This window comes from Populus nigra, chromosome 1, assembly GCF_951802175.1.
Source record: "Populus nigra chromosome 1, ddPopNigr1.1, whole genome shotgun sequence".
In the NCBI taxonomy this organism is placed as follows: domain Eukaryota; kingdom Viridiplantae; phylum Streptophyta; class Magnoliopsida; order Malpighiales; family Salicaceae; genus Populus; species Populus nigra.
In genome coordinates, this window is record NC_084852.1 from 40,018,856 (window position 1) to 40,045,573 (window position 26,718).

The 26,718-nt window shown below is 33.7% G+C and overlaps 3 protein-coding genes across 3 annotated transcripts; all 3 read left to right on the forward strand.

Moving 5' to 3' along the window:
• Positions 1–444: 444 nt before the first annotated feature.
• LOC133683774 (flavin-containing monooxygenase FMO GS-OX-like 4) lies at positions 445–4,630 on the forward strand. Its single transcript, XM_062106796.1, has 7 exons — positions 445–1,152; positions 1,456–1,526; positions 2,358–2,510; positions 2,635–2,717; positions 2,816–2,951; positions 3,038–3,211; positions 4,217–4,630. The coding sequence occupies exons 1-7, from the start codon at positions 471–473 to the stop codon at positions 4,394–4,396; spliced, it is 1,479 nt and encodes a 492-aa protein (XP_061962780.1). The 5' UTR covers positions 445–470; the 3' UTR covers positions 4,397–4,630.
• A 2,299-nt stretch (positions 4,631–6,929) lies between these two features.
• Positions 6,930–10,496, forward strand: LOC133693476 (flavin-containing monooxygenase FMO GS-OX-like 2). The gene is made up of 7 exons (XM_062114698.1): positions 6,930–7,517; positions 7,750–7,820; positions 8,229–8,381; positions 8,477–8,559; positions 8,706–8,841; positions 8,932–9,105; positions 9,819–10,496. The coding sequence occupies exons 1-7, from the start codon at positions 6,956–6,958 to the stop codon at positions 9,996–9,998; spliced, it is 1,359 nt and encodes a 452-aa protein (XP_061970682.1). The 5' UTR covers positions 6,930–6,955; the 3' UTR covers positions 9,999–10,496.
• Positions 10,497–19,968: 9,472 nt separating this feature from the next.
• On the forward strand, positions 19,969–26,658 carry LOC133676463 (beta-ketoacyl-[acyl-carrier-protein] synthase III A, chloroplastic). The gene is made up of 8 exons (XM_062098128.1): positions 19,969–20,654; positions 22,577–22,725; positions 23,224–23,360; positions 24,355–24,460; positions 24,547–24,665; positions 25,309–25,373; positions 25,460–25,685; positions 26,253–26,658. The coding sequence occupies exons 1-8, from the start codon at positions 20,473–20,475 to the stop codon at positions 26,472–26,474; spliced, it is 1,206 nt and encodes a 401-aa protein (XP_061954112.1). The 5' UTR covers positions 19,969–20,472; the 3' UTR covers positions 26,475–26,658.
• The last annotated feature ends 60 nt before the right edge of the window (positions 26,659–26,718 follow it).

Sequence of the window (26,718 nt, forward strand, 5' to 3'; positions counted from 1 at the left end):
TTTTTTAATTTATTTTAAATGATATTATCAAACATTAAAAAATAATTTATTTTCTAAAAATCCACTCAATTAACTACTTTCCATCATAAAACAATTGAGAAAGTATTCTAGGAAATCTTCTTTACTATACTTTCAAAATTTTCAGAAAACATTATGCTATAGAAGTTATGTTTTTGTGCAAAACTAAAATTTAGTTGATTTTTACGATAAATGAGAAATAAAGAGGTAAATATATAACAACTTGAATTAATATATATATATATATATATATATATATATATATATATATATATATATATAAAAACTCAAAGGCAGTGGAGACGCAACTTTTAATACACAGTCAGACAACTAGAAGCCCGGTTTGAATTAGACAATAATGTCAGGCCCATGAACTGGTTCAGTCACCACTCACAGGTCACAACATCGAACGGGAAAAGATAGTAACAACAGATGGTCACGTGCGGGTCCGGATGGTCGGGGACCCTGCTGACGCTAGCATTTCTCAAGTGTCCAAAAAACCGAACTCTCTTCGACAGGTCACCACAACAACACCGATCAAACATTTATCAATGCCACCACCTCAACTTCCTCCACCAATCTCCCGCCACGTGGCGGTGATCGGTGCCGGAGCCGCCGGCCTTGTTAGTGCCCGTGAGCTCCGGAGAGAGGGTCATGATGTTGTAGTCTTTGAAAGAGACAACCAAGTAGGTGGCACATGGGTGTACAATCCCCGAGTCGAGCCCGACCCGTTAAGCCTCGACCCGAATCGACGCATAATTCACTCGAGCCTCTATAGCTCTCTCCGGACCAACCTCCCAAGAGAAGTAATGGGTTTCAAAGATTATCCCTTTATAGCAAAAAATGATAAAAAGAGAGACCAGAGAAGGTTTCCGGGCCATCGAGAGGTGTTGTTGTATTTGCAGGATTTTGCAAGTGAGTTTGGGATTGAAGAAATGGTGAGGTTTGATACTGAAGTGGTTCATGTGGGGCCTGTTGAGGATAATATTGGAAAGTGGATTGTGAGGTCTAAAAGGAAAATAAGTGATGATGATAGGGAGGTTAGTTTTGGATTTGATGTTGACGAGGAGATTTATGATGCTGTTGTTATCTGTAATGGACATTACACTGAACCTCGTATTGCTCAAATACCAGGTAGTTTTTTTTATTTTTTCTCTTGAAATTTATATTATTTAGGATTGGTTATGGTTTTGGTTGTTTTGTCGATTGAGGTTAGTATAATTCAAAGAAGAATGCTCATGTTTGGGTTGACAGGTGTTTTGTTTTTACTGTGGAATTATGGGTTGTTCTTGATGATTAAGCTGGTTTGATTGGATTGAAACCACTTTCTGCGAGTGTTTGTTTTGGATTCTATGCTCTGTCACGTTTCATGCTTTGTGTAGGTGGAACTCTAGAAACGAAGTAATAGAGTGATCTTTTTACTTGTCTTATTTTCAGGGATCAGTTCATGGCCAGGAAAACAGATGCATAGCCACAATTATCGTACTCCTGAGGGCTTTCAAGATCAAGTATGTCTCAAGTTTCTAGTATCATTTCATGAACTCGTTTTCTGTTACTCTATACTGCACATATTTTCTAATAGCATTCGGCTTGTGTGCATGAATCTATAGTTTCATGGTCGAGAACTATCTGAATGCTTAGTTTATATATGTAAGTGTGTAGAGATATGCAAATATTAGCACAAGGGAGGAAATGTTACTAGTTAGGTACGAGATTTTCTAACTACTGTATTCGTTCTTTTGAAATGAAAGTCCTATTGTAATGATAAAGGTCTTGAGCTTGCACCAAAAGGGTTGATGGTTGAGTGAGTCTTGAGGATAGCTTCATGCAAAAATATTGATGGCAAGATTTCTTCCTGAATTTTCCTCTTAGGATACTGTCTTGTTGGAACCATAATTGGGTGATAGTTTTTTTTTTCTTTTTTTTTGTTCTTATGAAAAGTATAAATGATCTTGATTAGATACAAAGTATGAGTACTATATGTCATGGCACCACCTATATGAGATAAACAAGAATGAAAGGAGTGCAACAACTGATGTAAAGAAACCTGAAGCGCTTGGGAAGATTGGATTACGATAAATTGTTAACATGATCTTGCCCCACTCCTGTGCAAATGCACATTATCAGTTTTGTGAAAGATGCACAATCCTTTATTAATAGTTTGCTGTGAAATCTGTAGCTCTTCAATTTTGTCTTGGGTTTGTGATCATTTCCTTTGTTTATTAGGTTGTTGTGTCGTGTGTGATCATTCTTGATCCTGCTTCTCGTAGGAACCTCCTTTTATAAGAGATCTATTTATACTTCCTGGCTGATCAGTTTTTTTTCTTCTGTTGGAACAGGTGGCAATTTTGATTGGAAGTTCAGCTAGTTCTGATGATATATCCAGAGAAATTGCTGGAGTTGCTAAAGAGGTCCATGTTACCTCAAGATCAGTTGCGGACGAAACATATCAAGAGCAGCCTGGATATGATAATATGTGGCTTCATTCTATGGTAAAAGAACTCACCTAGATTTAGATTGGGCAACTGTCATGAGAAGTTTGTGGAGGAAGTTCTTTGACTCTGATCTGCGAGAAGGGCTTCTTCTAAGATGCTTGTATTTATTAAAATGATGCAGATAGAAAGTGTGCATGATGATGGTTCTGTGATCTTCAGAAATGGGAGAGTTGTCGTTGCTGACATTATTCTACATTGCACTGGGTACTTCTCAAATATTTCAATGCTAAATTATGCATACTGCTGCTCATAGAAAATAAATGATGGCTGAATGTTTTGTTACAATTGTTCTTGCCTGTAAGGTACAAGTATCACTTCCCTTTTCTAGACACCAATGGCATTGTGACCGTGGATGAAAATCGTGTGGCCCCCCTGTACAAGCAAGTTTTTCCACCAGTTCTGGCCCCATGGCTTTCATTTGTTGGGTTACCGTGGAAGGTTCAACTCTGTTAATGTTTTATTCCTTTATTTTGACTGAACATTAAATTGCAATGTTAAAATAATTTGTCCATGGTTGATGCTAGGTTGTCCCTTTTCCCTTGGTTGAACTTCAAACCAAGTGGATTGCTGGCGTTTTATCAGGTCATATTGCACTTCCGTCACCTGAGGAGATGATGGAAGATGTTAAAGCCTTCTATGAGACACTAGAATCTTCCAACAAACCCAAACACTACACTCATAATTTGGGTGGTTGTCAGGTATGCCTTCTGTATGGTGTACTTTGTATCCCATTTTCCATTTTCCATTTTCCATATCAATTTTTTAGCTTGTTCATCAGAATGCATCAGTAAAGTCCAATGGTCATCAGGGTTCATAGTTTGAAGGTCATACATGTAAATAATCCTCTTTGAGTTTGTTAGATGAACGATAAGGATGGAGAAGTCATCAAATCTTCACTTTATTAGTCAATTTACCAATGATAACAGAATCTCAATGGCAATTGTAATTGGTCTGTTGTGAATATGATCTATACTTTCTGCACTTTTCAGCCATTACTACCGTGTTGAGCCTTAACTCGTGCTGATTTATTTTCCATCTAACATCTAATGCGTAGCTTCAATACACATGATTGAACATAGTATTTAAACACCACACCCAATTGAGAAAAAAGGGTAAATTGCTTATCTATTTCTAAAAACACCTCGTGTAAAAATTTTTATCTTGACCTTTGTGAAAATGAAGGACAGTTTTTATAGGATTTCATCAATGGAGTCAGGAATGATTTTGACGAAGACCAACTCCGGACTTTTGATCCTATTATAGTCTAGGAAATAGAAATATAGGTAAAAGCAGATATTTTCTTTGAAGTTCGTAGTTCTTCCGGTCCTCTTTATTTATGGCATAATTCATATCTCAATTGTCTCTCCACTTTTACGACCTCCAAGGCATATATTTATATATATTTATGTGTGCGTGTGTGTTTTCATGGATCCTTATATTCCTTTTTTCTTCTTCTGAGTTTCGAGATCCTTGCATTTCTGATTGTACTTGTGGTGATTTGTAGTATGGCATAGCTTTGTGTGTTCACTTTTCCTGGTAACGTGACCTAGATCCCTCCGTCTGCAACTTTTGATTATTCATGGTGATGTATTAAACCAAAAAGGTTTCATAACCCATTAGGAATGTTCCCTTTATGACACTGTCATCTCCTCGTGATGTCTTAGAGTTACTTCCATTAATAGATTTTGGATCTCATTTTGCAGTTTGAGTACGACAACTGGCTTGCTTCTCAGTGCGGTTGCCCAGGGATCGAAGAATGGAGAAGGCAAATGTATGATGCAGCTAGCAAGAGTAAGCGGCTCCGGCCAGAGATATACCGTGATGAATGGGATGATGATGACCTGGTCTTGGAAGCCTACGGGGACTTCACAAAGTACACTTGAAAAAGTTGAAGCAACAGCTGCATCTCTCAATGGAGGTGTTCGAAGGATAGGAAAGGAAGACGATAAATTATTAGGCTGGCCTAATTGTCAACATCTGAATTTGTGGGATCAATCATAATCTTTGTTAATTTGGACTTGTATTTCCATGATTCGCAGTTCTTTACGTGAATAAAGAATCAATGAAGATATCCATATCCATATATGAATAAATGAAGCTCTTGCCTTTCTCTTTCTCACGCAGCCTCGTTTGTTTAACACATAATAGCTGTCATGTCAACCAGACAATAATTCATCCATGGCACCTAGGAAGAAATGATAATCAACGAAGATTCCAAGTACCTTTGTACTTGTAATTTGTTTGCTACTCCACCGGCTGATGTTGTGCCAGTGATTCAATTTGGAGGCCTCTTGTGTTTCATGTGCTGATGTGCCTGTGTGCACTTTCCCTATAAATCCTTTCGCAATCGTATTATCTATTGGGTTTAATATATATTTTAGTACGGATATATATATATATATATATATTATAATAGTAATTATATAAAAAAAAACCCACACATTCAAGTTGTGTGGGTTTTTTTCGGTTTAGAACTTCAGATTAAAAGGATTCGAGTTGTGTGAGTTTTTATTGGTTTAGAACTTCAAATAAGTTGTTTGGTTTAAAATTGTAATTGGTTTTATTTATTTATAGAATTCACATAAAAAAATATTTTTTATTTTTATAAGATATAATTTATGCTTTAAAAAATTATGTCTCAAAAAGAAATTACAAAATTAAATAATATTTTAAAAGGTGTGGTGAAATTACTGTAATTTTCCCCAAATGTTTTTAATTTTTTTTTGACTTTACATGTTTTTTTCCACAAGATTGTCTTTTTTTTTTTTAATTTTCCTCATATTCTTTTTTGTTTTTTTGGGTTTTACATGTTTTTTTCTTTTCCTTTTTTTTCCCCAAGATTGTCTTCTTCTTTTTTTGTTGTTTTTTTATTCTTTTTTGTTTTTGTGTTTTTTTAAATTATCTTTGTCGATTTTTTTTAATATTGAACTGGTTAAAAATTTAGTTTTGTGTTTTTTTAAAAAAACATTATGGATTGCTACAATGTTTCCTTACATGATTTTTTTCTTTCTTTTTATGAATTTTTTCTTTTCTTCTTTCAAAATGGTCTTTATCGATTTTTTTTTTCATATTGAGCTGGTTGAAAATTTTGCTTCATAAGTTTTTTCTAAAAAACACTTTGCATTGCTACAATGTTTCCCCACATGGATTTTTCTAAAATTATCTTTGTCGAATTATTTTTTAAAATACCGGGCTGGTTGAGAATTTAGCTTTTACTTTCCCCATATGTTTTTCTTTCTCATTTTTTTTTTTCAAAATTGTCTTCTTTTTTTGTGTTTTTTTTTCAGAATTGATTTTGTTAATTTTATTTTTTTAATATTGAGCTGGTTGAGAATTACTGCAATGTTTCCCCACATGAATTTTTCCAAAATAATCTTTGTCGAATTATTTTTTAAAATACTGAGCTAGTTAAGAATTTAACTTTTACTTTCCCTATATGTTTTTTTTCTCATTTTTTTTTCAAAATTGTCTTCTTTTTTTGTGTTTTTTTTCAAAATTGATTTTGTTAATTTTTTTTTTAATATTGAACTGGTTGAGAATTTAGCTTTGTAGTTTTTTTTCTTTAAAACACTATGAATTGCTACAATGTTTCCCCACATGTTTTTTTTCCAAAATTATCTTTGCTGATTTTTTTTATATTAAGCTGGTTGAGAATTTAACTTCATAGTTTTTTCTTTAAAACGCCTCAGATTACTACAGTGTCCTCCCACATGATTTTTTTTTAATAAATTATCTCTATCAATTTTATTATTTTTAATATGGAGCTGGTTGAGAATACAACTGTAGATTTTCTCATGAAACATTATAAATTGCTACAGTGTTTCCCTGCATGGTTTTGTTTTCATTTTGTTTTTTTATTATGATTTTTTTTAAAATTATCTTTGTTGATTTTTTTTAATATTAAACTGGTTGAGAATTTAGTTTTATAGTTTTTTTCTTAAAAATATTATGGATTGGAACAATTTTTTTTCATATATATTTTTTTATTTTTTTAATTTTTTTTATAAATTTATAAAAATATACAAATATACCACAAACCCGTAGCATCACAACAACATGGCTTCTAGTGAATGATCTAAATGTTGTTCTCTCTAATAATACTAGCTGCTTTTAGATGAATTTTAGAGTTTGGAGAGACTTAGCTTTAATATGTTTGGTAGGGTGGTAATGATTGTTTTTTAAATAACTTTTCGTGTTGAAATATATATAAATGATTTTTTTTATTTTTTAAAAATTAATTTTAACATCAACACATCAAAACAATTCAAAATATATAAACTGTATTATATTTTAGTAAAATAAATAAATAAATAAATTCCCAAACGGGTTTAAAAGTATAATTTACACTAATTATTACAAACTAGTAAATTACTAATGTTTTATGTTTGTACCTTACCTTTATAAGTATCTTCTGCTGTCACTTGATATGGACCGTGTCAAACATGCAAACATCAAATGCTACTTCGCTCACCTCTCGCCACGTAGCTGTCATCGGTGCCGGCGCCGCCGGTTTGGTGGCGGCACGTGAGCTCCGGCGTGAAGGTCACCAAGTGGTTGTCTTTGAGAAAGATAGCCAAATTGGTGGGACATGGGTGTACACTCCACAGGTCGAAACCGACCCTCTTGGGCTAGACCCGACCCGACATATCGTCCACACCAGTTTATACAAGTCCCTCCGGACCAACTTGCCGAGAGAGTCGATGGGCTTTATGGATTATCCATTCGTGACCCGAGCGGGTGAAGGGAGCGACCCTAGAAGGTTCCCGGGTCATGCAGAAGTGTTGAAGTATCTGCAAGATTTTGCTAGGGAGTTTGGGATTGAAGAAATGGTGAGGTTTGAGTGTGAAGTGGTTAGTGTGGAGATGGTTGATAATGAGAAATTGAAAGTGAAGTGTAAAAGGATGAGACCTGATGGTGGTGATGATGATCTGCTAGATGAGGTTTTTGATGCTGTTGTTGTTTGTAATGGACATTTCACACACCCTCGTATTGCTGAAATCCCTGGTATTTTTAGCTTGTGCTATTTTTTTTTTTCCTGGTGATTTTCTATTAAATTGAATTATGTGTTTAAAATATCGGGCAATACCCGTGTTTTTATTTTGGGGGATATAATATCCATCTTCCTGTCTTTATAAACTGGCATGACATATTACAATAATACATGATGCATCCTCGAAAATGTTTTGTAATGGTGTTTTAACTGTGTATTTAATCTTCTAGTTTGTATTCCTTTCAGGCATCAACTTGTGGCCCGGAAAGCAAATACATAGCCATAACTATCGTACTCCTGAACTCTTCAAGGATAAAGTATGTCTGAAGTTTTATATTTCGCTTTACCTTATAGAGTGCTTCTACGGAATGTCTCTTGAAGTTGTTTTTTTAAACTTAATTTTTTTTTACGGCGTAATTCTCCTGTTTGAATTGGTTAGAAGCCAAACTTATTTCTTGAGTTATTGCAATTAAATGGATAAAATTGATCGGTTTTCCTAGATGACAGAACCTGGGAGTACCTCGACTTTCAAAACTTAACCACAATTGTCTCACAAGCCAGGCCATAGGGGACATTCTTCTTCTGTACATTTTAAGATGCTTTCTGTAATTTTTATGTCAATATCTGTCTGTTTGTGTGTGCATTTTAATTTTCACTCATATACTCTTAACTCCGTTATCTTTTACAATGCATTTTACTTTTGTGCTGATGTTTTTTCATGTCAGGTTGTAATTTTAATTGGCAGTTCTGCAAGTGCTATTGATTTATCCCTTGAGATTGGTGGAATTGCCAAAGAGGTGCACATTGCATCTAGATCAGTTGCCAATGATACATATGAAAAGCGGGCTGAATGTGATAATATATGGCTACATTCTATGGTAAGAGTAACCCATGTTGAGATTGAATCCGGGAGGGCTATCATTAGAAAGTTTGCATCTAAAGTGCTTGCGCCCCACCCCGGGAAATTTTGCAGATAAAAAGCGCACATAAAGATGGTTCTGTGGCTTTCCGAGATGGTAACAGTATTGTCGCTGATATTATTCTGCATTGCACAGGGTAATTTTAACTGTCTTTGATTTGGTATGGTTTAGGAACTCTCTCTCTCTCTCTCTCTTTTCATGTAGATCCATTCTGAATGACATATTTAGGCAATGCTGTTAATGACTGAATGTTAAATTTGCATTTTTTTCATGTTTATCAAGGTACAAGTATTACTTCCCATTCCTCAAAATCAATGGCATTGTGACTGTGGATGACAATCGTGTTGGACCACTCTACAAGCATGTTTTCCCACCTGTTTTTGCCCCGCAGCTTTCCTTTGTCGGACTACCCTACAGGGTTGAGCTCTGCTGTGATACATGTCCGTTTCTTTTTAGTGGATGCTAGCCTTTATTGCTGAAATTAATCCTTTGCATACCATTTTGCTAGAGTTTACCTTTCCCAATCTTTGAAATTCAAAGCAAGTGGATTTCTGGTGTTCTATCTGATCGAATTGTGCTCCCTTCACAAGAGGACATGATGGAAGATATTAACACCTTCTACTCGTCACTTGAAGATTCTGGTGTGCCTAAGCGTCACACTCATAGCATGGGGGACGCAATGGTAAGCCTTGTGTTTGTGCCTGTAGAAATTTTATCCTTCTTTCACCATAGTTTTAGTATGGCACCTGTTTCATTGCTAGAAATTATGTAACTGAACAGGGCTCATCCTAAAGGCCTTGCACTAATAAAAATCATTAGCCATCACGTGTTGTCTTCACTCAATATGTTAATGATAATTAACAAAGATCTTTTCTTTTTTTTCCATTTGAGGATAAATTATCCCTGCCTCAAATGTGGAATCATACTTCACTTTGTCAATTTTTTTCCAGCAATCCCCACCCGTTTTGGAACCTTCATTTCCAACTAAAGGTTTTTTGCATTTTAGTCTGCCACATAAATCAACTGAACAAAAGACCAAGTTCCAAACTTAGTGGCTAAACTCAACAAAAGCCTATGTTCTGAGCTTAGTGGAAATAAGACAGGGACTCATACAAATGCCTTTGTCAAAACTCTTTGTTGCATCGAGCATATCATTGCTAGTGATGCCAGAACAACTTGCCTCTGTGTTTTTCATAACAATGTGATTTTTTTATGGTGCGTTTGTTGCCAATCTTCAAGTTTTTTGGCTTAACCACACTTGGAATTTATTTTGTAGGGTGTCCATACTATGTGCATGTTTTGCAACCAGAAGCATGGCACATTTTCTTAAACAACCATTTCACACATGCTTTTATTACCTGATATACCTTTTTATTTGGGTTATAATTTTTGCAGATTGACTACAATGCTTGGGTTGCTTCTCTGTGTCAATGTCCTTGCTTTGAAGAATGGAGAGTACAGATGTTCTATGAAACGGCCAAGAGATTGAACGCCAACCCAAAGACATTTCGTGATGAATGGGAAGATGACAACCTGGTCTTGCAAGCCTGTGAAGATTTCAGCAAATACATCTGAAATAAACACCAAAGAGAGTTACAGGGGAGCTCATGATTTTCTCTATATAGTTGTGAACTAGCCTATTTAATAAAAGACTAGCAGAGTTCCTTTTCTTTTTCAGGTTACTGATTACCAAACTTTAGAGCAAAGATTCCAAGAGAAACGCCCAAAGAGAGCTGTATGGCAGAGTGGGATACCAGAAAGGAAAAATACATTTGGGCATGCATCTGCATGGTTTTATCCTTGTGCATCTTTCCGGGCCTACGCCATTCACATTCCCACTCTCCCTTCAGAGTACTGTCAGCGTTGGCTGCGCTGAAGTAATGCCCTAGGGCTGCCTCAGCCACATCTACCGGACCATCAACCTGTTCAATTCAGAAATAACAATACACGAACTGCAATAGCCGAAGAGAAATTTTGGAATCTGAGCAGTGACTAATACTTTGAACATAAAAGTCTCAGTGAAGTTATCCCCTATTTGTGAATTATATAAAAGTCTAAACAAGCTTTCAATTAGCTAGAGTCCAGTTTTGTTTCGAAAAGTTCCCAAATTTTCAGTTTTTTAAGTCGCAACTTGAAACAGTAGGAAACCCAACCTGCTGGTTGTCATCAATTGTAGCCTTATTTTTTGGTTATCACAGAGATGGCAAGCGTGAAACTATAGCAGAAAATACTAGAAGCAGAACAAAGCTACATGGTGGAGATGACATGCTATAACCTTTCACAAACAATTAATTCATGCTGAAATTTCGTCATCGACTTCTTCCACCCAAAGCACAAAATAATTTCATCTGCTCAAAGCTAATATAACTAACACAAAAGGCAATACCTTCTAGCCTTATATCGTGATAGGAACTTAGCGTCTCGGAGAGGCTGAACCTAATCAACATGCAACACATAAAATCATTACATCAACAGAAAGCTCAGGTGTTGACTTAAAAGGAAATATCAAACTTGTATAAGAAATTGAAAACAGAAGAGGTCATAATGTGCCTAAAGATCAAATTGAATACCAGATAAGTCTCAAGATCAATTTGTTATTCACTGTTGCTAAAACAGAAAAACAAAAACAGAGAAAGACACTGACAGTTTTTACTACACTCGATGTAGAAAAACTCCCTATCATTTCATTGCTGCAGCCAATTCCCAGCTATATGCACAAGGAATCAGAAGCTTGACTGATGAAGCTCAAAAAAACTTCTCTTGGACGTGAGCTCTCTTCACGGATAATACTAGGTTGGAGATGTGGGTGTTACCTCTAAAATAACACTCCAATGACTATGTCAGTGTAGTGTTTGAAGGGTGTTGTTTATATATAAAAGAAAATGTAAAGAGAGTAATTGTATATATATAATTTTGAATGAGAAAATTGATCCCTCTCTTATTCATTTTACTTTTTTTATATATAGCTTACCTTAACAAAAATATCAGAAGTAGCTCATTATGAATTATAAATAGTTAAGACAAGTATAGCTTTTCAAACATATGTGTCACACTATAATAGTTGAATAGTGTAGGTGAAGCATAGATAAAGGTATAGTTTTATTAGCGTGACATTCTTCTCGACATATGGGTTGTCGATATGAATAATAATAAACTAGAGAGAGAAAAAAATTGGAAGAAAGAGAAAAAAAAGATTGAAAAGAGGTCTAAAATGAGCCAAACCGAGATGGGCTCGGTTAGACCAGATCAAACATAACCTTAGGTTTAGCTCAGTTTGATGGTCAAACCGATCCCAAAAAAGGAAAACCATGCCCAAAATAGGCCCAGTTGAGTTTGGTTTGACCAGGTCAAACTGGACCCTGTGTTGGACTTAGTTTGATCGTGGTAAAATCAAGCTTAAAAGAGTCAACTTGAGCAAAAAAAAAAAAATAAGAGCTCGGTTGGGCTCAGTTTGATTAAAGTCAACCAAACTTGAAAGGACTAAACCCAACTCACGAGCTTAATACAAACTCGTACTACATCTTTTCTTCTTCTTTGAAACCCGTATCATCATTTACCTCTAATTTTTTTTTTAACATTCTGTTAAAAATTTGACTTGTAAATATTGAACTATAGTGTGAGTAATGAATTTTGATAGCGGGTAATGTATGTTAAATCATGGTCCACCCTAAACAAAATAATGCTTGACATGTGAGTTTGTAAAAGTAGGGGACATGAGACATTACCGTGTGACCTACAAAAGTAGGGGACATGAGACATTACCGTGTGATCTGTAAAAGTAGATCTGTTGAATGAATGATGTCATGCCAAACTTGATCATTTCTTTTGGTGAGTTTGAATGCACTGTTTTATTGGTAAACACCAATATAAATATCTTGTCATTATCTTATCTTCACAACATATAGTTTATTAATAATCTTCAAGAGTTTCTAAATAAACTTTTTTGGTTTTAGTGTTTTAGTATAAGATTACTACTTTGAAAAGTCAAGTGAGGAAAACCTTTTCTCTTATTTCTTGCTTTTCATTTTTAAATATGTCATAAAAGAGGACTTGTTGGCTTAATGATAATTTTAGCAAGGGGGATTCTCAGGCTAACAAAAATGGTGGATCTAATCCTTCCCACACTACTGGTCATAATAAAAGAGTTGGTCTTCTCGAGATGGTGGAACGCATTCATCTTCCAAATCTTAAACAACCCATACCTTCTAAATTAATGACTCGTATGCTACTACAGTTGCCATAAATGACATTATTAAGATAAAACTAAGAATGCCAATATGATATATGGTTAGGATTCTTTTTTCTTGCGAGAGAATTAGTAGAGAACATGATGCTCCTAATATAGAATTGGAGATAACTGCTCTTTTATTTATGTTTAAATTTTGATATTCATTACCTTTATATGGCTTTGTAAAGAAGATGTTTGAATATTACTACTTATGGGTGAGTTAGCTGTAACCTAATAGGTAGATGTTGTTGGCAGCTTTTGATAAATATGTAAAATTTAAAGATCAAGTTCCTACTTTAGGACTATTTAGGTATTGTTTTACTTTATCAGGTTCTTTGAAAGGTAGAAAATGAGTGACTTGGTTTTACACTTTTGTTAGGAGAAGGAACCAAAACCTTTTGAATGATATATTTAAAGGTAAATTAGTGAAAAAAATAGAGATACAAGTACGTTGTGGTTAGCTATGAAAGATTGACAACCTCCCTAGATAATGTATGAGGATGTTCCTCAATTTAGAATGTGACTAGTAGAGATAACATTGCTCCTCCTTTAAGTTTATATAAGATAAAAGCATTTAAAAAACTCCTAAGTAACCAAAATATCATATCTTTTGGCAAGCCAAAGGGTTATCTTTGAAAAAAAAGTTTATATGGTATGAATATTAATTATTTATTGTCTTTTCAATTTGTTTTATTCTTATACTCATCCCTTTTATGCAATTTTGTGGGTGATCCAGGAAAATTAAGGAAAAGTAGAGCTCGAAAATCTCCTTCCATTAGTTCTATATCAAAAAAGAATGAGAAAGCATTAGAGGAAAAGGTTGAGCAAGCAAAAGAAGAGTTGAAGATTGAAGTAGAGGTTGAAGATTTTAAGGAGAAGGTTCTTCATGATGCTGAGATGAGGTATATAAAGATTGAAAAGGAAATTGAAACCATATTTTCAAGCATATTAAATGATTGTGCTGATTGATATGTTTTTTAGGCAAATCCTCCATAAACCTGGCTTGTCAAGTCATTTGATCAAATAAACTATCGAGCTGGAAGGGTATGAACTATAATATTAGCCTAGATCAATTATCAAAGGCCTAACTTTAATCGATTTCATTGTGGAATGCTCCTTCACCAAGCCATCTCCTCTAGAGGTTGAAACCAATATAGTGGAGGACCAACTCGCCACTAGACCTTGGGTGTTACATGTTGATAGAGCATTTAACATGAATAAAAGTGGAGTTGGGTTTATTTTGAATAGCTTTAGGGGGGAACCTTTGAATATATAATCCGTTTGGAACTCCCGTCCTTTAACAATATAGCATAATATGAAGCTATCTCAGGAGGCCTTTGTTTAGCAAAGAGTTTAGATGCTTAACCATTTATAATGTTTAATGATTTTCAATTAGTGGTGGGATAATATTAGGAGCTATATAGGGCTAAAGAGCCTTTCATGATAAAGTATCAACAGAAGGTGCTTTCACACACCAATTCAAATAAAGAAGAAGGAAAGATGATTTATATCTCTAAATTTCACAAGAAGATAATAGCCAAGATAATGATAGTTGGAATTTAGTGGAATTTCCACATCAGGTATAGATTGAGGTGTTTGAAAAACCAAATGTGAAAGAAAAAATTATCATGATAGTTGGAGAACCCCTCTCAAACAATACTTGATTAATGAAAAGCTACCATCATAAAAGGTCAAAACCATCATGCTAATTAGAAGAGCTGAAAGGTATTGCCTCTAGAATAGTGAATTATATAGAATTTCTACTACCTCTCTATCATTGAAGTGCATATCATATAAGGAAAATGAGTATGTGTTCAAAGACATCCACAAAGATATATGTGGACTCCATATAGGGGTGAGAGCCTTGGTAACCCGAACAACTAGAACATGGTTTTATTAGCCTACACTCTTAAAAGATGTTGTAGAAATGATGAAGAGGTTTGACAAGAGCTAGAAATTTTCTTCATTGCCCCGCTAGCCTTCTACTAAGTTAACTACCATTTCTTCTTTATGGCCTTTCTCACAATAAGGAATGAATATATTGGGACCATTCTTAAAAGCCTTTGAAAAAAGACAACTTATTTTGGTAGCTGTTAAAAACTTCACTAAGTAGGTGGAGGTAAAGACACTAGTAGAAATAACTACCAGCAAGGTCATCTTTCTTTCATGGAAGAACATCATATATAAATTTGGACTTACACACATGCTTAATACTGAAAATGACACTCAATTTGACAATAGAAAGATGAGAGAGTAATGTTAAAGGCTCAAGATTGAGTGTAGGTTTTCCCTCGTCTCTCATCCTCAGATAAAATGACAAACTGAACTCACCAACAAGATATTGTTAAATAGGTTAAAGAAAAAGATAAAAGAGGCTAATGGTGAATGGTTTGAGTTATTAGATGAGACTTTATGGGTGTACCAAATAACTCATAAGATTTTTACTTGTGAAAAACTCTTCCTCCTGACTTATAGAACAGACGCAATGATTCAAGCAGGAATAGGATACCTTAACTATAGGAATTCTGCCCTCTGCACATTCCTCTCCCTTTTTCCTTTTTTTTTTGTTTGTTTTCATCACAACCTAGGGGAGACTATTTTCAATTGCAGTAAAGATCTTGTATTTTCTGAGCTGAGAGTTTTATCTTGCAGGGAGCTTAGATGTTATTTTTTTAAAAAAGAAAAGTGTTTTTTTTTATAATTATTTTTATTTTAAATTTTTATTTTTAATATTTTCAGATCATTTTAATATGCTAATATCAAAAATATTTTTTTTAAAAAAATTGATTTATTTCCGAGCGAAAAATATTTTAAAAAATAACTGCTATCACACTCTCAAACACTCTTTTGATATGGATGAAATCCAAGATTTTGATTTCTTCGCGCGGTGGCAATCTTGAATGAGTCGTGTATGTTTGGTTTTTAGTTTGAAGAGTGTTTTTGAAAAGATTTGAACTTATTTTATTTTTTTCTTCAAATTAATATTTTTTAGTATTTTCGGATTATTTTGATGTGTTAATATCAAAAAAATATTTTTAAAAATAAATAAAATATTATTTTAATATATTTCAAAAAAATACCTTTTAAAAGAACAATTATTATTACAATTCTAAATTTCAGCATATTAACTCGAACAAACAAGAAGATCAACGCGGGTGAAACTGGAAAAGAAAACCTGAATTCTTTTTGGTTCTTAGCTGGTCATGGTGGGCTCTGAAGTCTAGAACTCGGCAGACAGTGAAAGGAAGACCTTCTGCATTAAAATTGCAATAAAGAAGGAAGAAAACACCGCATTTTTTGGTGGAAGTGATTGGAAGATCGTCCTCTATTTGACAGTGATTGTCTAGTTTTCTTGCTTCAACTGTTAGATTTCAGTAATCTAACTAAAATTTCACAATCGCCTTCATATCTTTCTTGCCTACCAACCTACCAAGCCGCCGGCATCCTTAAATTTCATTTATATTCAATAACGTCAACCATAATATTATAAAGACATATCTACCCACAAAAAATAAAAGTGACTAGGAATTCATTGTGCAGTTTCTTATGGGCTTGAACAGTGAAATTATTTTCCCCCTTTTTCTTTTTATTTTAATTGGACCCTAATTCTTTTTATTATTCTTTGTTTGTTTTGAATCCTTTTTATTAGTTTTTTTTTTAATTTTATTTCTTAGTATTTTATCTTATTTGATACCTATATCAAACTTGATCCTCATTCTTTTAATTTAATTTAATTTTTATATCAAATTTGACCCTTGTTTTTTTAATTTTTTTTTTCAATTTTATTTTTTAATATTTGATTTGGTTAAGATTGGGATTAATTAAGTTTTTTGGTGTGATGATTTCAATCTCATGACTCAGATCACAAATATGAAATTTTAACCTAGATTGATATCAGTATTTTTTTTCACCGATTTTATTTTTTAATTTCATCATTCAAAATTGAGTTTATTGAAGATTAAGCTTCTTTATTTTATTTTATTTTATTTTTGCTTTCTATGATGACAACCCAACCTTACGGTCCGGGTCACACATTTTCCATGCTGGCTCAGATTAGCTCGGGATTTTATATCATTTTATTTTTATGTAAAAAAATTTCCTAATTATTTTAATTCCTTTTTTTTTATCTTTTTTAAAAATTGATTCTACTTTTTTTTTATTTTCAGCCTTCAGCATTGGATTGTTAAGGATTGTGCTTTGTTATTTTTTTATGCTGTCATTCTGTCTCACGATTCGGGTTACGAGTATGAGATGTTAACTCAGGTTGACAATGGTTTTTTTAATTATTTTTTCTTTACACCTGTTTTCTTTTTTGCTTTTAACCTTAGACGTTGAGTTTATTAAATATTATGTTTTTTTCCTATATGTTTTCTACGAAGATGTCCTATTTTTACTACCGGAGTCACAAGTTTATTATGCTAACTTGGTTTGGGTTGGGGTTTTTAATTTTTAATTTTTATTTTTTTATCTTTGTCATTTAGCATTAAAATTTATAACCCGAGTCACATAAAAATTTTGATCTGTCTAACTAGCACACGAACCGCCTAACTAGTAATCACTAAAAGTATACAATCAAGTTTGAAATCAATTCTATTCCATCACCTTATGACATTGGAATGAGATTAAAAAAAAAAGTAAACATGTTTTGAGCTTTCAATTGAAAAAAGTAAAATAACATCCGAATCATCAGTGGTTGATATGATAATTAGTAGAAATTCTTGAGCGGTAATTAAGAACATCTTTAATTAGATTGTTTTTCATAATAATAATAAAGATAACTTTGTTAGATCTTAACATGGTACTTAAGCATTGGACATTACTCAAATGAAAATTAAACAAATATTTGAAAAGACAAAGAAAAAAATAATCAGGAGAGAGATAGTCAATGATGCAAAAAATGAACTTATTAGCTAAACAAACTCTTCCAACTACGAAGGAGAAACATTCAAGTGGGGAAGGCATGGAAGAAACCCAAACTATCACCGTACTCGTGCTCTGCGTGCAAGACGAGGAGGAAGACTTTGAATTTACATGGTGTAAGATTAAAACGGTTTGTTTTTGTATTTTAAAAATATTTATATTTTATTTATATTTTAAATTAATATTTTTTTAGCATTTTTAAATTATTTTAATACGTTGATATCAAAAATAATTTTTAAAAATAAAAAATATTATTTTCATATATTTCTAAATAAAAAATACTTTAAAAAATAACCACAACTAATTAGTAAATACTTTTTAAATATCTGCCAAACCCATGCAACACAGACCCTTTGGCCTTGACAGCTCTGAATTAAATTTTAGGAAACTTAAAATTTATAATTAACAAAGAATCAGCATTCAATTTATTGAAAAGTTTATTGTTACAAATCGGATCTCAAGAGTTACGATTTGCTACAGAAATATTGATAAAGCCCATATTACCAAAATTGCCCATTCATGTATTATTATTATTATTAAAAATAATAGAGATAGGAATAAAAAAACAAAAAATAAATTTTAATTTGACGTGTAACTGGTTCCAAACATATATTATTATTATTATAGCATAAGCTAAAAGATGTGGTGGTTTTAATGTTTCCGGTATCATAAAATACTATTTATTTTAATAATATTTTTTTATTTGTATTTTTATCTAAATCTATATTTCTTTCTCTGATTTCATATTTTAACACTTAATTTATTGGAGATAGAGTTGTATAACTTCTATAGTTTGCTTTATACGTGGTTAGCTCGATCTCAAAATCCATGTCATGGTTTCAGCAAGTTAACTTGGTTGACTCAAGTTTTTCTTGTCTTTTTCTAATTGATATATATTTTTTTAATTTCATCCTTCAATATTAGGTTGACTGGGAATTAGACTTCATGATTTATTTTAGTTTGATTTTTATGAGGTTATCTCGATCTCGTGACTCGGGTCGCGGATTTGAAGGGTTGACCCAGTTGACTCGAGTTTTTTTTTGGTATTTTTTCAATTTTATCTTTCAGTATTGAGTTGATTATAAATTAGGCTTTATGATTTATTTTGATTTGTTTTTGACAAGGTTCTTCCAGTCTTATAACTTGGGTCACATGTTTTACGGGTTAACTCGTATAGACTCAAGTTACTTTGTTGTGTCCTGTTTTTATATTGATTTTTTAAAATTTTAACATTTAACAATATGTTTATTGAAAATTAGACTTTATAATTTATTTTGATTTACTTTATATGGGGTTATCATAATTTCATGATCTTGGTCGATAATTTGGCAAGTTAACTCATGTTGACTCTTGTCATTTATTTATTTATTTTTTATGATCTTATCCCGATCTCATGAATTGGATCACGAGTTTAGCAAGTTAATTTAGGTCAAATTATTTTGTTATTTGTTTTAAATTCCATCCTTTAACATTTAGTTGATTTAAAATTATGCTTCATAATTTTTTTGATTTGCTTTATATAAAGTTATTCTGATCTCATTACTTGAGTCGTTTGACGAATTAACTCGAGTTGACTTGGGTTATTTTTAATCTTTTTTAATTTTACCCTTAAACATCGAGTTTGCTTTTCTCGGGTCGCGGGTTAACTCAGGATTTTTTGTTTTTTTTTAATTGATTTTTTCTTTTGAATTTCATCCTTCAACATTTGATTGATTTGGAATTAAGTTTCATTTTTTTTTGCTTTCTATGAGATTATCTCGGTCTCATTACCCGGGTCACGAGTTTGGCAGATTAACCTGTATTGACTCGAGTCTTTTTTTATCATTTTTTAATTGATATGTTTTTTTTTCAATTTCATCATTTAACATTTGATTGATTGAGAATTAAATTTTATAATTTGTTTCGATTTGTTTTATATGGAGTTAATCTCAATCATATGACTCTGGTTGCAGTTTTAACAGGTTAACACGAGTTATTTGTTTTTTGATCTCTTTTTTTAATTGATTGTTTTTCAATATCATCTGTCAACATTGGTTTAACCGAGAATTGAGTTTTATTTTTTTTTTACTTTGATTTGCTTTTTATGGGGTTATCTCATTCTCATAATTCAGGTAGAAGATTTAGTTGGTTAACCCGAGTTGAATCAGATTAATTTAATATATTTTCATTTCAATATTTTTTTTAAAATGTTGTCATAATTTTTTTTTATCAAACTATATTTTTAATGATTTTTTAAATTATTTTTGAATTTATCAAATTATTTAGTTGCGTATAAATATTTTTTTAACATTAAAAAATAATTCAACACGCAAGTAGTGCAGAAAATGATACAGTGTATGAGCGTATTAACTAGCCCACGGAGACAGCCTAAAATTCTTGGTGTTTGGTAATAGCTCAAATAAGATTAAAGTAGGAACCTCCGTTAGCTTATGTGTCAATCGCTTGTAGTTTTTTTTTTCACCCAACAAACAACCAAACCACTTCGATTGTATCAACAACAAAATCAAATCTTTAGAATTGAGAAGCAGCATTGCTCTGCTCTCATTGGTTTCCTCTTAGGAAGAGGGGAAAAATATTGGAGTTTCCTCAATTTGGGTTTGGCATCATCGCCCTCTCTCTCTCTCTCTCTCTGTTTTGTTTATCTCTTACATCCTCGGACTCTCCTAAGACTAACCCAAAAAAAGAAACGTGAATTTTTTCCCTTGCATATCTAATAAGCACCATTTTTTTTTTTTATATATATATTTTGTTGAAGTCTCATGGGCTATAGCACTATGTACACCTGTCTTCTCATTTTGTTGTCTCATATATAAAGCTTTAACAATACAAGATCCTTGCTTTGTTTTTTCACTCTTCAAAAATAAAAATTTTCATTTTTTGGTAAGAGAGTTTTTTTTTTTAATGGCAAATGCATCTGGGTTCTTTAGTCCTTCAGTTCCAAGCCTCAGAGGGAAGATTAAGCCTTCAATAGGGGTTATTGGATCTGGGATTTGGTCCACTCAAAGAATCTCAAAGAGAGTGGTGTGTTCCGGCACCATTGAAGGCTCAGAGAAGATTTCTTCTTCTCAATCTCAACTGCCAAGGTCAGTGTTTTGGTTATTGAATACTTTTCTTGGCTTCAATTGGCAAATGGGTCTTTAATGCAAGTGGGTTTTGATTAGCAATGGTCTTGGCTGTTTATTTGATGGTGAATATTTGCATGAAGTGGAAAAACTTTGTAGAGTTCGCAGCTTAATTGCTGTTGCATGAGCCTTGTAATTGAAATTTCAATTCCAAGTGGGGTTGACTTTGTTAATTTCGTAAGCTTGAGGTTAAATATGGTAATAGTGTGCAAGTTTTGTTGAATCATTAGCTGGATATCAATTGCAAGGTGATTTTTTAGAGGATGGCTTTTCTAGGATATCTTGAAGTGACGGTGAAGAAGGATTTTGGTTTAAGCATGTCGTGGAAAGTTAGAGAGCTGAAAAAACTATCTATTGAGTTCATAGAAAATGAATTAGTAATGGAGTTTACTGATTATTGGTTGTACATGGTGGTGCATGACATTCTAATGTCATGTTCTTTTTCAGATGAATCAAATATCAAAGCAACTTGAATACTGGAACGATATCTCTGATTGATATAGCAAATGGTGAATAGTTAACTTAATCGACAACATTGAGGTTTACATAGCATCGTACTCTGCAAGCGAGCAATGACTAATTTGAATTGATCAGCTGCCGTAATGTGTATCAGTTCTCTGGCATGCTAACTATCTTGTTCAAATAGTCTGGTTTATAGGAGGCTAATGTAATGGCACTTCAATTAGTGAAAATGGATTTATCGTCTGTCAAAGCTGCGTAGGTTGTATGCCAGAGTAGTAGGGATTGCAACTTAGAGTTTCCTTTAACAGAACAGGTTATGACACAGACGGAAAGAATCAGCAAGCACAAGAAACACACAATTCACCACTCAAAAACCCTAATTCAAAATTTTATTACTGAATATTTTTCTCTTCTGAGTAGTTTATTGAAATACAAGGTAAATAACCTACTTATTATAGTAGTCTTGGGCCTAAACGGAATAAGAAAAAATAAAATTGCTAAACTAAATAGGAAAAATAATAAAAATACATTAAAGAAAATTAATTTTCTAAACTAAATATGAATCAAAATAGCCAAATGCTGCTTTGTTTCCTCTCTGTCCTTGCGACTTCTTATTGATATTTTATTCGCAGAGTGCATTTGTTTGGTAGCCAGCCAGATAAATTTCAGATCCTCTGTTTATAGTGATTACTGCATTGGCTGTAGGATTGAGTTAATCTTTTGGATTGATTTTCAGATAAATCTAATCACTCAGTTTTTCTCCATTCTGCACTATTTAGGGTGATATTTTTTGTGATATCTAAAATTAAATTCTTTCTCCATAACTTTAACCAACAATGGAATGCGGTTACTTAATTTACTGTTTTAAAAGTTTTGCACAATCATGCTTTACTCATTAAACATATAACAATCTTTGGCTCAATAACCAAGTTGATCATAGGTTGTTCTTTCGGCTAGATCTTCATTTTTTACTCCTGCATGTGTCTTTCATTGCTTACAGAGACTCAATGGTGTCATCATGAATAGTGTTTGGAAGAGTAGCTAAGCTTTTATTTGTGAACCACAGATTTTCGGTGCAAATCATAGATATATTCATTAACAACATAGTCTACTTAATTTCTTTGTGGAAAGGCGTGAGTAGTTGGTTGAAGCTTACACTTCATGATATGGGGATTATATTCTGGTTAACAAAGCTTAATTACCATGAACTCTGTCATGCTTGAGTTCTAAAAGATTTATCGTTTTGGTCTGCTACTGTTTGTGATCTGCAAATTTTTGGCACTCTGGTTTTTTACTCAGGCTATTAGTGTCACTCTCAACCATGAGTCCTGCCTGGGCAAGAGGCACCCTCAGGCTGGATGTTTTACATGATCTAATTTAATTGTTAAAAATAACCTTACTTAGTTATTCTATTTCCACAGGCTTGTCAGTAAAGGCTGCAAATTAGTTGGATGTGGCTCAGCATTACCAAGTCTTCAGATTTCAAACGATGACCTTGCAAAAATAGTTGATACTTCTGATGAATGGATATCTGTTCGCACTGGCATTCGTAATAGACGAGTTATTACAGGTTGGTTTTCAACTGCATGCATTTCAGTGTCATATATTGGATAGCTAGGAGCATTCTGGATGTCTCAGCTTGCTTTACTGTGGTCTCTTAATTACAATTCTTAAAAGGTGCACTTGAGGCTAGACAAAGGGCAATCATCTTTTGATGTCTTTGAGGGGATTGCTAGATTTTACCACTTCTGGGTCAAAGTATGATTGTGTGATGCCATTTTTTATTTCCTGCAAGATGATATCTTTTGAATACATCAATCAATCGGGCATCTCTTGCAGTATTTTATTTTTCAGGGCAAATTGTTTACATATCATAGTTGCTGGATCACATAACATTTTGTTGCAGTTGGTAGTGATCAACTTATACTTAGACTTTCCTTGCATTATTGCTCATATCATCCATACAATGATTTTTTTACTAAGTGGAAGGTGCATTTACTTTTTTGGCTCAAGGTATCCCTTTTGTTGCAAATATCTTAACAGCTGGGTCTTGTCATCACTGTTACAGGAAAAGATAGCTTGATTACTCTATCAGCAGAGGCAGCAAGTAAAGCTCTTCAGATGGCAGGGGTTGACCCTGATGATTTGGACCTAGTCTTGATGTGCACTTCTACGCCAGAAGATCTTTTTGGTAGTGCTCCTCAGGTATTGGATTAATAGGATGCATAATCCAGACTGTAACAAGTATACAGATCAAACTATTAATTTTCATACTTGAGGTTTGGCTTCATGGTTGGTCAATGTTCAGAATAAAGTTGCATCATGCATTCATATGCATCTATCTAAGGATGGTTTTTGGAAATGCTCAAACAAATGTGCAGTCACACATTTTCTTGTGGAACTCTTAAAATTTGCTGACTATTGATTTCTTTGCTCTTTTACTTGTTTGTTGTTTTCTATCCTTATCTGTATTCTTTATCTTGATATATTTGGTTTTTTAGATGACATCTATTTTGGTTTACATGAATATTAAATCTCAAGAGGGTCATGCTATCTATTATCAGTGGGGCGAGGGCTTAATGTAAGCTTTGTTTGATTTGAGAGATGGAGAAATTAAGAGAAATAGAAAAATGGTTTTCAACTCATATCCTTGATAGGAAGGATGAATTATCAGATAAAGAGAACACATGTTTAAGTATTTTGCCATCATGTCTTTGTATGTGAAATTCTTACAATGCTACAGAAAAAGTAAAACTTGTAAAATCTAACACCTTCAACTGCAGCTCTTCCATTTTGCACTCAAAAGATGTGGTTCAAATGCCAAACATAACCTTAAATATTTTCATCCTGCTTTGCTTCCTCTTTGCCAGACAATGAAAAATTAGTTTTTATTCCATCATTTTCTCTCCTATTATTAATCCTCTTGCATTTTCCTTCTTCCAAGCATAGAGTTTAATCTGCACCAGTTAACTGCATTGTTTCAAATAAATGAACATATATCCTGTTTCAGGTCTCAAAGCCTTGTTACATAATTTTCCATGGATGATTGTGAGCTGCACGTTCCTGGCTATCACATTGGGAAAGAGCAACTTTAAATTTTTGCATGGCATAAATACTTTGTTTATGACCTCATTTGACTAGCTTCTTGTTGTGATCAATTTAAGACTCTCCCATGCTCTTTTTTTTTTTGAATTCTCAGGTCCAAAAAGCTCTGGGCTGCAAAAGAAATCCCTTGGCTTATGATATTACAGCTGCATGTAGTGGATTTGTGCTTGGCCTAGTCTCCGCTGCTTGTCACATTAGGGGTAACAAACTTGTTTGCTTTTCTGTTATGAGTCTTGGCTATTGCTTCACTGGTTAAATGATATGATTTTGCTGATGTCACTTACAGGAGGTGGGTTTAAGAATGTATTGGTTATTGGTGCCGATACTCTTTCTCGGTATGTTGACTGGACGGATAGAGGAACTTGTATTCTCTTTGGGGATGCTGCTGGTGCTGTAGTCGTACAGGTAATGTTCTTTTTTCTCAACTTTTTAGCCTGTACTTCTAGATGAGTAATTACAGTAGTTCAAGTATTGAGTCATGCTATTTTGGAGTAATTTTCTTGACAATTATGGGTGGGGTTGTATGTCCATGACTTTCAATTCTAACTTACGTTGAGAATTAGTCATATTAACCTATGCTTGAAAGTAACTAAGAGTTGTTAAGCTCCTTCCATGATTTTGGTATGGTTGTAGGTTGCATCGACATTTTAGTTTCAAAGAAACATAGGAAGAGAACCAAACACTTCCTGTTCAACTGTCTCTGTATCAGACTTGTTATTAAAGGAACTGATGGCTAGATTCCATCTTCCCTTGAATTAAACAGGTTTATGTAAGATAGATTCATAGTATGCTCAGACAAACCACAAGATTGTTATATTGAATTCTAATCCTTGTCTTCTGCTCAATGCATGTCCTCAATTATCAAGCTTCAACAGCACTCAGGCTGGAGAAAAATCTTATATCAGTTTTTATGTCAGATTTTGTTTTGCTGAAAGTATTTATGAACTCAAAATCCACCCACTATGAAAAACTGTTTAATTTGATAGCTGCTTGAAAATGGGAATAGACACGTGTGTGCAATTATTTTGACATCTCTATAATTCTGCAGGCCTGTGATATTGAGGATGATGGTCTTTTTAGTTTTGACGTGAACAGCGATGGCCACGGTGGAAGGTAGTGCTTTTTAATTTTCCCAAGTGAACAAACCCCATACTTCTTCTGGTATGTGATGCAATGTGTTTCCTCCATTTTTGGTTCAGACATTTAAACGCCTCCATCACAGATAATGAAGTTGATCATGCAGTGGGTTCTAATGGCTCAGTTTTAGACTTTCCTCCTAAACGCCATGCCAACTTTTCCTGCATTCACATGAATGGAAAAGAGGTTTTCCGCTTTGCTGTTAGATGTGTGCCCCAGTCTATAGAGTCTGCTCTTGAAAAGGCTGGTCTCACTGGTTCGAGCATCGACTGGTTACTGCTCCACCAGGTATGAGATATGACATAATTCATTTACTAGGTGTAGAACTCTGATTTTAATCTTAAATACAACCACGCTATCGACCTCCAGGAGACTTTTTTAAGACCTGGGCTTGTTAACACTGCTGTTTCTTATTGTATCTGGTATATGATTCTGACCTCATTATTTGTTCTGCAAAGAGGTGAATTTAAAATTCAATTTTAGCATGATATATCATATTTCATCTGCATTGTGAGAATGGTTCGGAAAACGTGTTTATGGTTCAGGACCTTTCAGGTAGGGTGATCATGAATGGAATAGACAATGATTTTCAGATTCACTTCCATTTGTGCCTGTAGGCATTAGGAAGTGTTGAAAGCAATCGAGAATGGACTCGATGTCCATTAATTCATTAATAATTGGATATTTGATTTGCAATATGAAAGGTGTAAATAAGCTGCTGTTGATAAGTCAAGCACGAGGTAGTTTACAGAGACAGAATTTCGAATGAAATCATGTGCAAATTACAAGAGGCTTCTGCAATCTTTTGAAGTTTTATGACGGAATGCTTACAAGTAACAGAGATTATTTCTACAGGCAAATCAAAGGATCATTGATGCAGTGGCAACACGCTTAGAAGTCCCGCCGGAAAGGATCATATCAAATCTGGCTAATTATGGTAACACGAGTGCTGCTTCCATTCCATTGGCATTGGATGAAGCCGTCAGAAGTGGGAAGGTGAAATCAGGCCATACTATTGCAACTGCAGGCTTTGGAGCCGGTTTAACTTGGGGTTCTGCAATCATCAGATGGGGGTGAAATGTTACACTTCCAACCAATAACCGTACAGAAGAGAATAGAGACTTGCCTGTACCGTGCAGTTCCCCAGTTCTCCCATCGAGTTCCATGTGTATTTTGCAATTTGATTGTCATCTTTTTGTTGCTTTTATTTTTTGCACATGCTATAAATTTTCTTTCTTCAATTAAATTCCCCTTTGTACCATTGTTCTTTGTCTTGAATTTCCAGTGACTGTTGACAACCAGATACGAGCATCTCTACATA